Raw genomic sequence first — 17794 nt, forward strand, 5'->3', positions numbered from 1 at the left:
CTCTCCTTTTATATCACTAATTTAATTCATGCTCCCTTTATAACCCAAATTGCTAAGTTCTATTTATTTCTTCTTCTACCCGCCACCTTTAAGGGTCTTTCACAAAGAGAACAAACTTTATTAAATTATCCTGTGCTCCCCTTGTGGAATACCCTGATACTCAGTATTGTTTACACTTGTTTTTCAAATTTCGCTAATATTTTGGCAGCATTGCTGGCATACTTCTTTTCTTCCAGGCTCATGATTTTAGGTGTGTTGCTTCCAGAAGCCAGCTCCGGGTCCACGGGCACTATTGCTGTCTGCATACCCTGTACCACAGAATGGATCAGTCTAATAAAACAAGGAATTAGACATGGCAGGAATAGGATTCCGGCTACTGAACACAGCGCAAAGAATATTTTGTTCCACCAGGCCCCATCAAACAATCTGTCCCACCATGAAGATTGCAAAATCGAATTCCATTTTTGAACTGGGACATGGGCCACTTTCTTGATCTCGGCTGCCAGTCCTTTTGTGGTCTCCCCATAATCGTCAATCTCAATACAACATTCTGATTCATTGAACTTTCCACACACTCCCCCTTCTTTGGCCGGCAAATAGTCTAAAGCTATTCGATTTTGGTACACAAATGCCCGTACTTGGGTATGCTGCCGACTAAGTAAATCCAGGGCCTCTGAGGTGTGGTTTGATACAATTTCCAGTCGGTAGATTGGAGTCAGTAGGTAGATCTACCTACTGGATAGGTAGATCTGTTGAGTAGGTAGATCGGAGTCCTATACCCATAGCTTCCATCCTGGGCCCACGTGGCCAGTCCATAATAATCAATTATTCTCGCAGCCAGCCACTCTTCCTCCCCTCAGGTTTGTTTACCACTTATGACCAGTATCAGACTTCTCCTCTCCCTCCTCAGGGTCTCGTACAGAGGAGCCCCTAGTAGGTTACTTTTCGTTCAAGGGAGAGTGAAGAACACTGGCCAGATCATGCCCAAAGTGCATGATCCTTTCCACCTTGGGGGTAACTCACTGTATGCCTTTTTCCCACAAATCCAGTAAATTCTATCCGGGGCTTTCCATCTAATGTTTGTTCTCCCTGGGTCTCCCCAGTATTCTCTCAGGCCCTCCAAGGATTGGTAAGGGTTGGCTCCAGGATTTTTGACCCAGCAAAGTCCCATCTTTTTGTTCCATTCACAATTGGTCTCATTCTTCTGGCTTCAGTACCCCGTAGGGGGTTCTGGTTGCCAGACCTTGCCATTATTGTTTGAATTTACCGTCAGGGTGGTTATACACGGAGTGTATCCCATCATTTCGGTATATTCCTTTCCTTCCCGACTGATGCAAATGGTCCCAATCACCCTCTGGTCCAAAATCCATCCCTCAGGCCTCTGTGCCAATTTTGAGACCCTTCGATTGTCCCATTTCAGAAGCTGTTCTGGAGGCAAACCTTCTCCTTTCCATGGCCATTTCTCTGCTGACTTCAGCCCCCCACAAATCCAGCAATTTGACAATCCCAGTTCAGTTACAATTTCTTGCATCAAATCAATAAATAGGTTTCTGTCCGGGGAAGGTAATTCCCCATCAGCGTATTGTTGCTCAGGTAATTCATACTGTTCTCCCAGAGGTTTTAATCTCTCTTGTTCAATTTGCTTTCTCCTTAGTTCTGACTCCCTTCTCTTCAATTCCTGAATGATTTCCCTCATTCTTCCCTCAGGATCCTCAGCATCTTTATTTTTCACGAAGCAGACAACCCTGTGATATTGCAGGCACACCCTATCATCATTTGCCTGTGCCAAATCCAATATGATTGGTTCCCTGCTTAGGGTTAATTTGCTATCAAATTGACATTTCTTCCCATCCAGTACATTTTCCCATTCATCCTGCATATCCTCAGCCTCGCATTGTCATAACACAATGGATTCACTTGGTGATATGTGACAAAAATCGATTCAGTTTTTCCCCCAACCCACGTTGTTCGATTACTTTGGTTGCAAATGGGGATTGACATTATTTCTGCATTCCTTCTCCATATCTGATGCTTGTGCTCGTCTGACTGCCCGTTCCTTGACCCTGCCTCGGGATCAATACACCAAATCCCTTTGTCCAGTTTACATAATTTGACCCTCATGCCATTTCTCCAACAGTACCTGCCATTCCTAGATGCATTCCTCTGGGGCTTGGTAAGCTGAGGATTTTCCATCCCCTTGCTCAACTGGGACTACCTGAGTGCAATTACCACACTCATCTGCGGAGCTCTCATTTCCTCCTCTCATGGGGACCTCAATGTGCAGACTCTGTATCCTGCACATGGCTAGGCTCAGGCCAGTCAGGATTCCCACCAGGTGTACTCCTCTGCCTTTGCCTCTGCCCCCTGGGGTGCCACCAGTGGCGAGGAAGACCATCTTCACGGCAGCAGGAGTATTCTTCAGGGAACACGTTTTCTGACCTAGCCACATACCGCCTTTTGAAGGCGCCCCACCGTGAAATTCTGGCGGCATCTGAGCTGCCCAGTACCTTGACTGATTTCCGTCACTCCACATCCTGAACCTCTGCCTTAGATCTAAGCTTTCCACGCACCCCGTTCTGAAAAATTTGAAACCACTCCTGTGAATCTAATTCAATAATTCCTAGGCTTGTGGCTAGGGTTAGGATTCAGTCAGTCAGCTCATGCTCCTCCTCCAGACACGGAGTGCACAACCCCTTTGGCCTCTGTCTGCTTCTACAGTGTACAACAAACGCCCCCTGACAATATTCACACTTGAAATGTACAAACGGATAGCATACGCAATCAGACAGTATACAACTTAGCTGCTCGCCATCGGTCCTTTACAAGGACATTGGAGTTTAAGTTTCAAGTCGCCTGGGGAAGAAGTGACCCTCCACTCGGGTGCTTCCTCCTGATACTCGACTTTCTTCACCGTAGACACGTGTGTCCAGCTTTTCTCCACCGTCCGAATGGCCATGTCTGTTGTCAGGAACGCAAGAAAGGGACCTTCCCAGTGGGGGGAGAGGGGTACATCTTTCCACACTTTCACAAGCACTCTGTCACCCGGTTGAATTTTGTGGATAGCAAATCCCAGAGGAGCACTCTGAGATACTATCCCTTGTTTCCTAAGTTCCTGCAAATTTTTGTTGATTGCAACCAAATATGGTTGAATCTGGCTGTCCTCAAGCCTAGCATCCCATGCCTATATGGCATCCCATATAGCATTTCAAACGGTGAGAGTCCTGTCTCCAAGTGAGGCATGGTTTGAATATTACGCACTTCTAAAGGCAGGCATTTCAACCAGGACATCCGAGTTTCTAAAATTAATTTAGATAACTGCGCCTTCAAGGTCTGATTCATCCTTTCCACCTGTCCTGAGCTCTGGGGATGCCATGGAGTGTGGTATTCCCACCAAATGCCTAGTGCCTCAGCCATCTGCTTAATAATCTTTGATGTAAAGTGTGTTCCTTGGTCCGAATCAATGTAATTCACCACCCCGTATCGGGGCACAATTTCCTCCAGTAATTTCCTGGACACCATCTGAGCTGTTGCCCATGGACTGGGGAAAGCCTCCACCCAATGGATCAGTTTGTCCACAATCACAAGCACAAATTTGAATCTCCCGATTTTGGGCAACTCCGTGAAATCAACTTGAATTCTTTCAAATGGTCGGTAGGAATGGGGTGACTCCCCAGGATGGCCTGTCTTGCCCTAGTCTTGTTAACTTTCTGACAAATCAGGCATCCTTGTACCTCCTGTTTGGCCAATTTGTAAATTCCCCTGCAGGCGAAAAATTTCAAAAATTGTTCTGCCCGGGCCTGTGCCCCCCACTGTGCTCACTGGTGCAGTTTCCGCAAAATCCTCCTGGTAAAACCTTGAGAAACTAGTTCTCCCAAGAGGTAATTTCCACTTACCTTCTTCCAATTTACCCCCAGTCTTCTCTTAGCATTTGATCTCCTTTTGGGAGGCTGAGGAGGGTCATCTGGGACCTCAATCCCTCAGTTTCCGGGGTATTTACCATCATCAGTGCCATGGTCTTGGCTTCCTGGTCTGCCAAATTGTTTCCCCAGGTTCGGAACTGAATCCCTGCCTGGTGTCCCTTTACATGGACCATCGCAATTTCCTCCAGCCCCCTTAGAGCTTCTAAGATTTGCTGGATCAATTACCCATGCATCAGTACCTTTCCCCTGGTGTTGATCTATCCCCTTTCTTCCCAGATTTTCTCAAAGGTGTGAACCACTCCAAAGGCATACCCAGAATCTGTAAAAATTGTTCCCTTTTTCCCTTTCAGTCCCTTCAAGGCTCTCAGAACTGTGTACAGTTCACAAGCCTGTGCCGACCAACTTGTGCTCAGGGGACCTGCTTCAATCACCTTTCCCGTTCTTCCATCCATGACTGCATATCCTGATTTCCTTTTCCCATCAGTCATCCTGCTTGCCCCATCTACAAACCATTTTTCTCCTTCGTCTACCTCTTCCTCCTCTAAATCCTCTCTGATCTTTGTTTGCAATTCAACCACCTCCACGCAATCGTGAACAAACTCCTCTGAAGCTTCCCCAAACAAAACTTCACAGGGTTCTGCATGGTTGTTGCCCGGAATTCCAAATCCTGTGAGTGAATCAAAATGGCCTCATACTTTAACAACCTTGCATCAGTGAGCCATTTATCTGCCTTCTGTTGTAGTATGCCCTGCACATTGTGCAGTGCAAATACTACCAGTGGTGCGCCAAAGGTTACCTTCTTAGCTTCCTCCACCAGCAATGCTACAGCGACAATCACCTGCAGGCAGGTGGGCCAGCCCCTGCTGACCAGGTCCAAAAGCCTGGACAAGTAACCCACAGGTTTCCTGACCCCTGCCCAGTCCTGCGTCAACACCTCATATGCTGTGTGACTGCTCACATCCACAAACAACTGTGAAAGGGTTTCCTCACGTCAGGGAGGCTCAGCACTGGTGCTGCTGTGAGTGCTTCCTTGACTCCCCTGAATTCCTCTTTGTCCGCCTTTGTTCATTTGATTCGGTCTGTGGTGAGTTTCTCATATAGAAACTTCACCTTCTCACTGTACCCTTCAGTCCACTGCCAGCAATATCCCAACAGCCCCAAAAGCTGTCTGACCTCCCTCTTTGTTTGCAGGTGTGGTAAGGTGATAATCCCTGCCACCCTTTCTGGATCCAATTTCTTTTTGCCCTTGGTTAACCTATGTCCCAAGTACCTGACCTCGGGCTCTGTGAATTGCAACTTTGACTTTGACACCTTCAAAGGTGTCACCTTTTCCCCTAAAAAGTTCAAAAGTTCAATGGTGCTCACCCTTACAACCTCCTCCCTTTGACCTGCAACCAACAAATCATCTACATATGGTAGCAATTTTGTTCCCTCCGTTGGTACAAAGTGGCTCAGCACCTGCTTGCCCGAATAAATTTGGGGAATCCACGAAGCCCTGAGGCAACAGCGTCCATCTGAGCTACTGCTTTCTGTTATCTCCGGATCTTCCCACTGAAACACAAAATAATCTCTGCTGCCCTCCGCTAAGGGACAGGTCCAAAAAGCAGCCTTCAAGTCAATCACGCTGTACCGTGTGTCCTCAGGAGAAGTGTTATTCAACAAAGTGTAAGGATTCGAGACCATGGGGAACAAAGTCTTAGTTCTCTGATTCACAGCCCTTAAGTCTTGCATCAGCCTAAAGCTACCGTCCGCCTTTTTCACAGCCAGAATTGGGGTGTTGTGCCAGGACGTGCGCAGCTCCAGCGTTCCTTTCTTTATCAGTTCGTCAATCACCAGTTTCAATCCCTTCCTCCCCTCCATGGAGATGGGATATTGTTTGACCGGAATAGGGTCTTCTGGTCTCTCAGTTTCGACACGAATCGACTCTTATGTCCAACCTCCCAGCTTCCCCTTGGACATACCACACCTTCGGTTCTATTTTCTCCTCGTCCAGGACGGTGAGTTTATACATTCTCACTTTAGCTGGGAATTTTCCACTGCCAAGCCGATTTCTAGGGCTACCATCATGTCCCACCCCAGTAAATTAAAATCTGCGTCCCTTATCAATAATATATATCCTGTACGTCTTTTGTTTTCCATTTCTATTTCTACATCTTTTATGATCAGAACCTCAAAGGATTCCCCCTTTGCCCTGATTACCATCATGGAATTGTCACTCAGAGAGCACCCCTTCGGCAGCTGTTGCACTGCTGTGTGTTCCGCCCCCGAGTCTCCTATAAATCACATCTCCTGCCTGTGGGGTCCTACTTCTAATTTTATCAAGGACTCCCTCGGTGTTCTGGACCCCAAACTGAAAAGCCCCTGACATCCCTAATCTTCTTGAAACATTGCCTGGTCCTTGGCTTTGTTGGGACAATTTCTTCGGATGTGTCCCTTTTGCTTGCAGTAATAGCACTTGAAATCTTTCTTTTGATTGCTCGATCCTTTTCCTTGGGAAAGGTTCTGCTTCTTTGCCGGCGCCGTCTTCACCGTGTCTCTGCCCTGTTCCTGTTTTTGTGCTTCCCTTACCACAGCTTACCAATACCTTAGCTTGGATCTTCTGTTTCTCTTTGTCTTGTCTCATGTAGACTTTCTGGGCTTCCCGAAGCAGCTCCTGCACCCTTTTCCTGCCAACCATCTGTCTTTTCTAGCTTTTTCTGAATGTCTTCCCAAGATTTTGCCACAAATTGAGTTTTCAGCAAAACTGCCCCGATTGGAGAATGGGGATCCATCCCCAAATACATTCTCAGGCCCTTTCGGAGCCTCTCCAACCACTCTGTGGGTGTTTCATCTTTTCCCTGGCACTCCCTGAGTACCTTACTCATGTTCTGTCCCTTGGGTACCGCTTCCCTGATGCCCTGAATTATCATGTTCATTAGATTTATCATTTTCTGCCTCCCCTCCTCCGTCTGGGCCTTTCCCGCTTTCCCCATTGGGGTTTCTCCGTTCCCAGTCTTTGATCGTGGCTAGTCTGATCATGTCCCTCTCCTCATTGTTGACCAGCGATCTCAGGATTGCGTTGAGATCCTCATAGGTGTATGTGCTGGTCCCTAGAAATTCATCTAGCCTTTCTGCCACCCCCAAAGGATCATCCATCAATTTTCCCATCTCTTTCTTGAACGCTCTCACATCTCCAGTGTTGATCGGCGCACGCTACAAAGCCGATAACTGCCAGAGCCGTCGGCACCTCCCGTAAAGGGAAGAAGCCGGGCTTCTCTTTCTCATCCTGACTGTCTCCCATGGTTGCCTTCCTTGTTTGCCGCCTCGTCTGATGGGCCAGGGGAGAGCTGACTTTAGGGAAGGTTACCTGTTTTTCTTCAGTTTTGGGAAGAGTCAGCGGCCGCAGCTGCTCACATGGGAGCGGAGGTGCCGCCACTTGTTCATCTGGAGGGGGAGGTGCCGCAGCCTGCTCACATGGGAGCAGAGGTGCCGAGACCTGACCCAGCAGGATCGCCACCTCGAGAGGCAACGCGGGCACCGACAGTGCTTGAGCTGGTCTGGGCTGGGGCGGAGGAACAAGGTAGGGGGGTGGAAGATTGTCTAAGGGTTCCCATTCCTTTCTCCTGTTTGCTGCGCATTGGAGAGCTTGTACGGGTATAAACTCGTACAAGCGTACCTTCACATCTTGGCATACTCAATTTCCTCGAAATTCTGCAGGTGGCGATCAAATACGTAATTGTGCAGGGACTTGCAAGTCCATGCCTCAAACGTGCTTAACACCGGCCAGACCACGTATTTTCTGATCTCCTTCCCTCCCCATTTTTCTATACAAAAATGTATCATTTTCTCCTTGGACCTGCCTGCTCTCCTGGGGCTGTCATCCCAGTGTTCTAGCATCCACCCCAGTGGACTTTCCCTTGGGATCTCTGGCAGAACTTTCTCAGGACCCTGGAGAGATTTTTCCTGGGGCTTTTTCTGGAACCTGCTCTTTCCCAACCCCATTTTTCTGAAAATCCCACCTGCGAATTTTCTCACTTTGTCTCCTCCGGGGATGCTCATCGTGAGTCCCGATTCTTTGTCCGATGTTGATTTCCTAAGCTTGAGAAACGCGGCCAGTCTTAGTCACATGGAGAACCATTCCGCTGACTTTTCGACTGATCTCCGGTTTTCTTACCTGTTTTCTCTGGATCAGAAGGCAGACAGGCTCCTGGAATTTTCTAGGATCGTCTTTTTCTCTCCTTTCTGACTCAACTGTGACCAATTCCCCCCTCGAACTCCCTACAAGTCCCGGGTCCCGCGTGTGTTAAGCAAAAAGCGTCCGCTTCCCCCTTGACCGACCACGTCCCTCACGGGATGGTGGAACGGCGATCGTGGGGTCCACACTCGCTTCATGACAGAGTCGCATCTCACACATGCGTTCGGTCACACCCTACTCAACCATGCGATACTCACAGTTCCTCTCCCATGTGGATTCTTCGTGTATGTCGATTTCCGAGTGGAAAAAAAAGCACCTCGGGCTTGGTGATCCCCTGGATCTTGCTGAGATTCCAAGAGCTGGGCCCATTTTTATCCCTCTTTGGCTGTGGCTCTGGTTTTGGTTCCGTGATTTTTGATTGGTCTTGCGGACTCCCAGTCCTGTTCAGACCATTGAAATCAGTGGGGTGCCTTCAGGGTGGGAAGGGGTCCCGAACCCCGAATTCAAATCACTTCGGGGTCACCAGATTGTTATAAATGATGAAATTGTGAGCCAAAATTATAAAAAACTTAGCAAATATTTATGAATTTATCTGTGTGACCGAATTTCGGTCTCCAAGACCACCACAGCCAAAGATACAGCGTTGAGCCTGGGGTCGGCGCTGGGTGAACCTGGACCCGACCCCTGGAGTGTCAGACTCTCCCCCATTCACAAATGCTGCTTCTTGCAGTGAGGTTTTATGCAGTTGTGCCCGAGGCAAAGATGACCAAATTTCCTTTGTAACTCTTCACATGCATCGCTGTTCCTTTCCATGTGCGGAGCTGGACAAAAGCCAGGTCCAGGTGTGTAGTCAGTGACAATAGGCTCCAGGAAGCCATGTATTCAGATGTACAGTTTGGCACCCGCTGACTATCTTGATTGATGCAGTTGGCAAGGTGATAATCGCTCTTGGGTGGCTCCAGAGGACTCGGGATACCGGTGGTCATTGCCCTGGAAGCCTCTATTCTTATGTTAAGGTGTCGATTGTTATCTTAACTTGTGTCCGGGGAACTCGTTGTAATCTGAATAGACAGGCACTCCTGGCCAGGATGGTCAAAGACTTAGTTTTTGGATCTTACAGTAATTTATACCATACATTAATAGCATGAATTATCCCTACCATATATTACAGTGATGATGGTGGCTTCAACTGTTTTACATAGCTTGCCTAGCAAGAATGAGTACTAACAGATTTCCTTCCCCACTTTGCTGTTAATGTTGGTTTCTGGGGCAAATAAAGTGGGTTACATATGTACATTTATGTGTATGCATATATAAAGAAATGTAATATGTACAAATAGAAACTACAGTTTTACAAAATAATTTACTCATCCAAGAGGATTTGAGAAAAACAGAAAGGCTCAAGAGTCAGGACCACCCAGGAAGTGCACTTATTAAATAGCAGCTGTGCAGAAGGTGAGAGGAACAAGGAATACAAGTAGATTATGGCAGACATTTATACAGGCTACATTGAGCCAGATCTACTGCCAGCAAGGTATTGATTCCCATCTTGCCTCAGTTTTTTGACTATTTTGTTCTATTCAGCTTTAATCCATTTAGTCTGTCATGTGGAACATTGGAAACTGCAGTGATCCTCTGTTGATATGGTCCCTAGAAAATTACAAGATGGTGTTTGTTGTTTTGGAAAAAGAAATAAAACTCCCTTGCCTTTATGGCATCATAAATACAGCATCATATCTTAGGCAAGTGCTAAAATATGCAGTGCGGAGAATGAAAAATATCAAGTCAATATTGACAGTATTTTTTTCCTAAGAAGATACCAAGAATAATGAGAAGGATTTGAAAAAATGGGATGTCAAATTGCCCTTTGGCTACAGTACCCATAGTAGTCTACGTCTAAAGCTCCAACAAAATCTAGGGCCAGTGGAACTGTTTGTAGTGCTCTTAATTTTTGGTAGAAATGGTCCAGAAGTGTCTGAATTCACATACATGCTCAAAAATGAGCAAGAGTAATCGAAACACCTGTTGTTTTTTTTTTTTTGTCATACTAAGAAGCCACATGCACACACTCCACATAATATTATCAGCTTTTCTCTGCTAGACATATGAAGCTTTATTCACTTACTACAAATTAAAACTAGAGTCTGTATGTATCAAAGTGGTGTTCTTCAGTGTTCCCCTTCTCTTCTCAATCAGCATCCACACTATATGTGTCAGTCTTTCATTGCATGAAACTCTCTTAAGTCAGTTGTAGTATGGACAGTGAGTATCAGGGATAGTATTCTCTCCACTTTATGGAAAGAAAGAAAAAAAAAAGAAAATGTCATTTGACATAGCCTGTGAGATAGTGGATACTATAGGTTTATTATGTGGATTTTTTTAAAGACAGTTCATTCCAGGCTATTAATGCAAAAAAAAAAAGTAACTCTGATTCATAGAACCCCTGATCTGCAGATTTCTGGAAGTTAGAGGTACGTGTCAGGAAAGTATCGTGTGTGTTTATCTTACTGCTCTTTTCTTACCTGACATCCCACTCAGGAGTCAGACAAGCATGTTGAGCTAGTCTCTTTTGGACTCAGTGTGTTATTTTAATAAGTAAAAGAGTTAGTCCTTTCAATTGCAAATGAACTGGCAGTAGAATTTGGAACTGCAAAGTGAAAAAAACAGATTTAGTTTAGTCTGTTTTCATAATTGTAGTGTACTGTTCTAGTAGTGAAATAGTTTTGCTGATGTTCCTGTCGCATCATAGAATCTGCATTTTCTAACAGATCATCACCTGTAGTATTTTCTAAAGGTTGTCCTTAGACTGAGGTGCAAGATACGCAATCAAAATGTAGACGGGTGCAGTTAAACCTAGTAGAACTTGCAGAGCTGAGTGCAAAGTAAGATAGAGAACATTAAACCATTCTAGTGTAAGTTCACTAAAACAATACTTTTACACCATGTGGGCTCAGTTACAGTGGCACAAAGATGCTATTTGCAAATAAAGACTATTTTGCTTTGGAAGCTGTAACAAATTACCTGTAACAACCAGTCTGTTTTAGTTACTGCCTCTGTCTAAACTTGGTTACAGTTAAGAAGCTAATATCTGGAAGTGATAATAACTGGAAAATATTTTGTCCTTTAGTTTTGCTTCTGTCCATTTGTTTATGAATTTGAGAGCTTTTTTTTAATGTATCTTGATTGTATAATTATGTCCACATCTACCTAATTCACATCACCCAGCCAACATCATAAATTCTGCAAGGGAAAGTTAAAGTTCTGTCTTTCAATACCTGTAATGTTATTCCATGAAGTAGACAAAGAAAAATATTACTGGTTAGTTACTATTTTTTATTGATTTAATTTCATTTTTTGAAGAGTGTAGTTGTTATCTAGGACTATTTCTAGAACTATGGAGTCAATTTAATTTTTTTAAGTTCCATTCATATGTCACTTCAGTGAAAGATATCAGTAAAAGGTTAGTGATTCAATCTGAGTACTTGAAAAATACTCTTCTTGGGTTGCCTGTTGGTGATGATGGTGAAGTAAAAAAGCTACCTAAAAATGTTTTGTGGCTTGTATGCGTGGAATATGTGACAATACTATCTTTTTAGGTGGCGAGCAAGAGGACATGTTCTCTAACAGTGCATTAAGTTGGCCACTTCGGCTAAAATACTTAACTATTTAAGCAAATTTAAAGACTTAACAAGAGAAGATAAAATACAGTGGAGGAAACAAAATAATTAAAAGGAGAGAGGTTATCCTTTCACTTTTTAGTATTCCTAGTTCCCGTGTTTCACAGTATTTGGCTCCTTCTTCCCTATATCCTCTAGTCATGTATGAACACATGAGAAATGTGTTCTTCTATACAATAAAAATCATAATTCCAAAAGGGTACTTGACACCATGACCTGTCTTCACCTTGAGGGTTGAGAACAATGTTAAGAGGACAACCTGCCCTTATATTTAACCTACTGAGAAATGCTGTATTATATATATGAAAAGACAAACTGTAACTATACTTCAACTTATTTCTGATAGACTAACACCAAAGCAGTGCAGTGGTTTTTAGAGGATTCTAGTAGCCCTATAGCTTCATTATTCTAAATGCAGTTCGCTTTAACTATAAATTTCTATAAAATATTTTTAAAAATCAATTCATTGTGCAGCACTCTATAGTTACAGCACAAAATTAATTCTGCCTGAAAGAGTGGCAAGTTAGAAGATCATATTACAATATTATGTCCTAATCACTCCTCTTTTGGTGTCAAAGAATCATATGAAATGCCAGGAGGGGGAAATTCATTTAATGAAAGACACAAAAATGCAACTAAATTTAAAGCAGATGTTCATATAGGATCTTGAAAAGTTACTTTAAAAGCAGTGGTTTAGTGTCCATGAGTATTCATTTTGTCCTGGCACAGTAGGTCTATGTCTGCAATTCTTGTCAGGAAATTACTCCTACTGAATGCTGTTCTGCAGTGCAAGTGGTTGTTACTTCACTACCAACCTAAGCAAATAGCTTTTTATTAATCCACTGAATTCCATGTTTAAGAACATGCCTTTTTATTTTAAACATTATATCAGCCAGGCCATATTTAGAATCAGGCACATGAAATGAAATTAAATGACTGACTAAGGACATTTTGAAACTGCTAGTGAAAGAGCAAGAAATATAAGTTTAATTGATAGTCCAATCCATGATTTACAAAAATTACAAAGCAATAAAATTTATGGACAGTGCTAACTGTTGACAGCAGGAAAACTGACAGGAAAAATATACTGTAACTTTAATTTCCATTACTGAATAATGTTTTCCAGTAAAAAATAACATAGTACTTTCATAGGATTGGTTATTGTTTGGATTTAAAATATTTGACAAAGAATTCTGAATTCTGGCCTACAGAGTCATACTTCTTGATGCTCTTCACTTGTATTTTCACTGAAAAATGTGGTTGCCTTAGAAGACTTGGAGTACAGTGTTTGGTCTTGCAGTTTTGGTAACTATGAAATAGAGAATTTGTGACAGGGAAGAGCTCTCTTCACTCTTCCCTTTGCAAGGGAAGTATTGACTCATTGATGGACATATATTTTTCTGGGGCTTTTTCTCATTATTTGCTAAAATGAAATTAGCCAGTATTTGAAAAGGGGAATGAGAAAGCAGAAATACTTTTCCCAGTAGCTTAAGGAATATTACTTCTTATCTGTCTTACTTTTTAAGGAAGCTAGAAAAATAAATGAGTCACAGGACATATTTTCAATATGTGCTTTACTAAAGAGCTAAATATAGGCCTGCTGGGGTTTGTTACTTGAATATCTGCTTGGTCAGGTCATCTTCTCTTTCTTTATTTTATTCCCCTTCCCCTTTACTAAAAGCCCCTCCCTTTTCCCCCTATTAGCTTTCAGCTTTGACCAAATCTATCTGATGTTTTTCTGTGATGATAACCAAATAAACAAAGTATGGTGTCATTCCTGATCGGTACAGTTTGTGACAATATGACATCCTCACACAAAATGTTTATTTGAGCTCAAGGTGTCTCAGTTTGTTTTGGTGGTTTTCTCTTCATCATACAGTACAGGCTGTTAGTTGCATCCATCTGACTGCAGTGCATTCTAATTGTGAATCTGCATTAATGAAACCACCATCACTTAGCTAGAGCCGTATTTGTTGTCCTGCTTTGGGTTTAAGGGTAAAAGGCACAATTTTTTTTTTTGTAAATGTAATTTTGAATTTGCAAACTCACCACACCATTCAAACATAACAAAACAAGAAAAGACATAAGCACATTCTGTCTTCCCTTGAATTGCTCTTCAGCAATCACAGATGTCAGAGTCATGTACACATTACTGTAACAATGTATTTGTCAGTCTGGTTAACCCTGTTTTATTTTTCTGGTTTTACAGGCAAATCGTACCTGCCCGATTTGTAGAGCTGATGCTTCAGAAGTGCATCGTGATTCAGAATGACCAATCTAAGAGCACAAATACGGTTTGGGTGTTTCTGGTCACATGTATATATGGACGCTCTATTGAACTTACCTACCCATGTGGCTTCCAGCCTACCCTTTACACAAAAGGGTCAATGGACCTTACTTTGCACTGTGTGACTTAATCAATGATAAAGCTTATAACTAGTCTTCACAGTTACGGGATTATTATACTAACAAGTGTGATTGGAACTCCAAAGATTTTTTTTTAGCTTAATTTTGTGTGTGCACTAACATTCCCTGGGTTTTGTGTGATCATTCCAAGTATTGCTGCGAGATTACTGTGGATGTGATCTTTTAGCATGTGCTTTTATATAAAAGAAAAAAAAAATGGTAGCTCCAAACAATATAGCAATCTACCTTATATAGAGCCTTCAGATACTGTGAGTGGGGATGAATGGTATGAGTGTGTGTTTGCCTGAGAGAGGGTGAGTGAAGTGTGCTTGTGACTGGGTGTGCCTGCGTGTTTGAGAACCTATATACCAGCATGTACTGAGAACGTATGTGTGTAGTAATAATTATGCTGCAATGTATAATCTTGTGTGTTATTTAAACAGTACTAGTACTGTACACTGGTTCCTTCCCTTGTGTTTGCAGTTGCACACTGAATGCAATGGGTGCAGCAATTACAGACATTTAGTATTTTGTCCCCAACGTACTTACAGATGTAAAGACCTTTCTACCTACTACTATTCAAACAGCTGTTATGCTTCCCCTTCACTGGAGGCTTTAAGTGTGTACCACTAAAGAATGCATTGATTCTTCATACATGAGTAACCTTGGGGGTTTTATCATATGTTACAAAGTCTGGATTTTTAAATGGCTGATTTACAAGTTATTTTATCAATTTAGAGTCACAATATCACATTTAGCAATATTAATGTTTTCAGTTGCTGAAATATATCAATGTTTTCCTGTTTTCCTTTTAAATTTTTCTAGCTGGGTTTACCAGTTATGTTTCTCTTTCATGAAAGGAAGCAGGAAGTACACTGAGGGTGTCCTGGTCTTGTGGAAAAAGCTCTTAACTTTTGCCCATTGTACTTGCTAAGGACACAATCTTTCAGCTTATAAACACTGGCTTTTCGTTCTTTGTCATCTGCAAGGAAGTTGGTATGTAACTAAAATAACTTGTAAAAGGTTACAATTTTATTCCTGCAACTTCATGAATAAAATGCATTTTTAGTGTTTTCTCAGAGAAGGAGAATTTCATATTTCTTTCACCCTATCACAAGAGGAGGTAGGTTTTGGTCATAACCTGCAGAACTCAGTTGCCCTGATGCTGCTTCTTTCCCTTCCTTATTTCATGATGAGTGTAATAGGAAGAAGGAACTCCTAGGTTTTTGCAATCAAGTTTCCAGAGTGCTCCACTAGAGGAGAAATTTGGAAAACTTTCCAGAACAGTGCTGTGAAAAAAGGGGATAATGTCTATTCAAGTGCTCTGAATAATATTTTATTTGGGCTATGAAAAAAAATGAACTTTTTTTGTAACGTTCACACTGTTAACGTCTGTGATGTGTTTTAGCAAAATACTTAGGTCTGCATATACCACAATTATTAAAAGGATGCACTTTTTGCAAGGAAACTCTTCTCTTAAATTCAGTGTCATTTCTTTGGTTGCAGTACAAGTGGCACAATTACCAGTATTGCTACAACTTGCTGCCAGTCTCAGCTTTAAGTTTATTCTTTATAATTTCTGATGCTTTTGTATGCTGCTATGCTTTAGTATCAGTTAAAATTTCAAACAGTGTTAGAGGTTCTCCATGCTGGTTTTCCTCTTTGAAGATTTTACAGACCAGTTACAGCTCTTGGTGCAGCTAAATAAAAGCACAATTTTGCCCTGTTTCAGATGTTTTTCCCTCTGTTTAGTTATGTAGGTAGTTCTCAAAAACAGTGATGTTTTCTGTACCTGTCCTTACTTAGGAACACTAAATAAACAAAAATGCTCTTATTTCCACTTCAAAATACTAGAATTTCTTTTTCCTCTCTTCCAGTGGAGTTAAAGAATAGGCTTTTCACAACAGCACCTAGCAGGTTAAATTACATGTAATAAAATTTATTTTTTTAACAAATAAAATCATGTTTAAAAAGCATATGCCACGTATGTCTTACAAAACTTAGCCTCTTTTATATAACTGCAAAAGAAAAAGAATCCATGTACAGATTTAAACATGACTAACATTTCTGTGTTTAGTATTCAGTTCAAAGCATGGAAAGAGGGTACTTTTTCTAAACTTAATACAAGTGAACAAGACACATACTTCAGAAGCCGAGGTAAAGTAGTTCTCTTTCTGGAACTGGAGAAATATGTCCCTTTTCCCCCACTAAAATTCAGTGATACAGTGGGAGGTCTAGGAGATGGAGGGTCTAAGTTGGTAAAATCCTGCAATTAATTGTTGCACTCTTATGGCTCATCTCTTCTGGAATGGTTCTTTGGTTTGCTTGGATGAATGGGGACTCGCTTCTCGTGGTCAGTGTGTACAAAGAGCACACATGCTTAAATGTTTTGAATCAGCTCAGACAGGCTACAACCACATCTTCTGTGGTGGCTGTCAAGGGCAGGGGATTTATGTTCAGCTCTTAACTGCCATGTATTATGCATAGCTGCCGTGATGCCTGAGAGCACCTGAATTCAGCAACACTTCTTTTATGTTCATTGCCTTTCTACCATCCAGTTACTCTTTTTTTCTCAAAAAACAAAAATATACAACCGCCAGTATGTTTGCTTTTTCATATTGGCACTGCTGTGGTTTTTTTGCATAAACTGTCAATTTAATTTGACATTTTGGTGGATATCAAGGCCTACAGATAATTCCAGTGTCTTGTTTTTTGGCTTTCTTTAGAAAAAGAAGTAAGGCCATGTGTTGTACATCATTTTGTAGAGGCTCTTGAATGTGACTTCACAGCTCTTAATACAATGCATAATACTTGGGATGAGACTTACCAACTGTTTTAATTTTAATTGTAGTAAACAGTTTCAACTGAGTTATCTTTGGGCCTTTGTAAAAGCTGTGGTTTTTTCCTTTGGTACATTGTTACCTCATTTTGCTAATTGTGTTTCAGACTTGCTAATTATTATGAAAGCTTATGGTTTTTGTTGGAATCATATTTTGTTAAGGGTTTTCTTTAAATCATATGCTATTGTATCATTTAACATGTACATGTAGTTTTAAATGTATTATAAATATCTGTAACCAAATCATTTGAAGGCTTGATAAATTTTTAACAAAATTTGTACATTTTTTATGAGAGTTACTAGTAATGCTTTACTAGGTAGTGCAATGAATTTTTATTTTTAATCCCTGTGCCCAATTTTGGAGTTGAGAGAGTTGTTCGGTAATAAATGTATGATGTACACTTACACAATTTTGTCCTGTTCTCTCTTTGAGGAATGTATGGTTTTCTTTTATTACTGGGCATATTTCTGTGCATCATCATGCAAATTGAAATATTACTGGCAACAGCCACTTGTGTTGTAGGTGTTTTGCCATCTTAACTGTAGCACACAACTGTGACGGTTGTCACAAGGGTTCTTGGGTGAAGGAAGAGACGAGAAGGTTGACTCCATTATCAGAAGGCTTGATTTATTATTCCATGATATATACATATACTATAACTATACTAAAAAGAAAAAGAAAGGAGAGTTTCCAGAAGCTGCTAAGCTACCTAAGAATAGAAAAGTAAAGAATGATAACAAACCCCTCTCGCTCGGACTGTGTCCGAGAGAGCTCTCA

The 17794-nt window shown here is 41.9% G+C and overlaps 1 protein-coding gene across 3 annotated transcripts in view; it reads left to right on the forward strand.

Annotated features, from left to right (window-relative positions):
* Nucleotides 1–17423, forward strand: part of RNF38 (ring finger protein 38) — a 116740-nt gene extending 99317 nt beyond the window's left edge. For all 3 annotated transcript variants that reach the window (XM_030969511.1, XM_030969513.1, XM_030969512.1), the window contains one exon: nt 13981–17423. In XM_030969511.1, the coding sequence (XP_030825371.1) occupies nt 13981–14043 (63 nt within the window). In that variant the 3' untranslated portion in view covers nt 14044–17423. The remainder of the gene's footprint in view (nt 1–13980) is intronic.
* The last annotated feature ends 371 nt before the right edge of the window (nt 17424–17794 follow it).

This window comes from Camarhynchus parvulus, chromosome Z, assembly GCF_901933205.1.
Source record: "Camarhynchus parvulus chromosome Z, STF_HiC, whole genome shotgun sequence".
NCBI classification, from domain to species: Eukaryota; Metazoa; Chordata; class Aves; order Passeriformes; family Thraupidae; genus Camarhynchus; species Camarhynchus parvulus.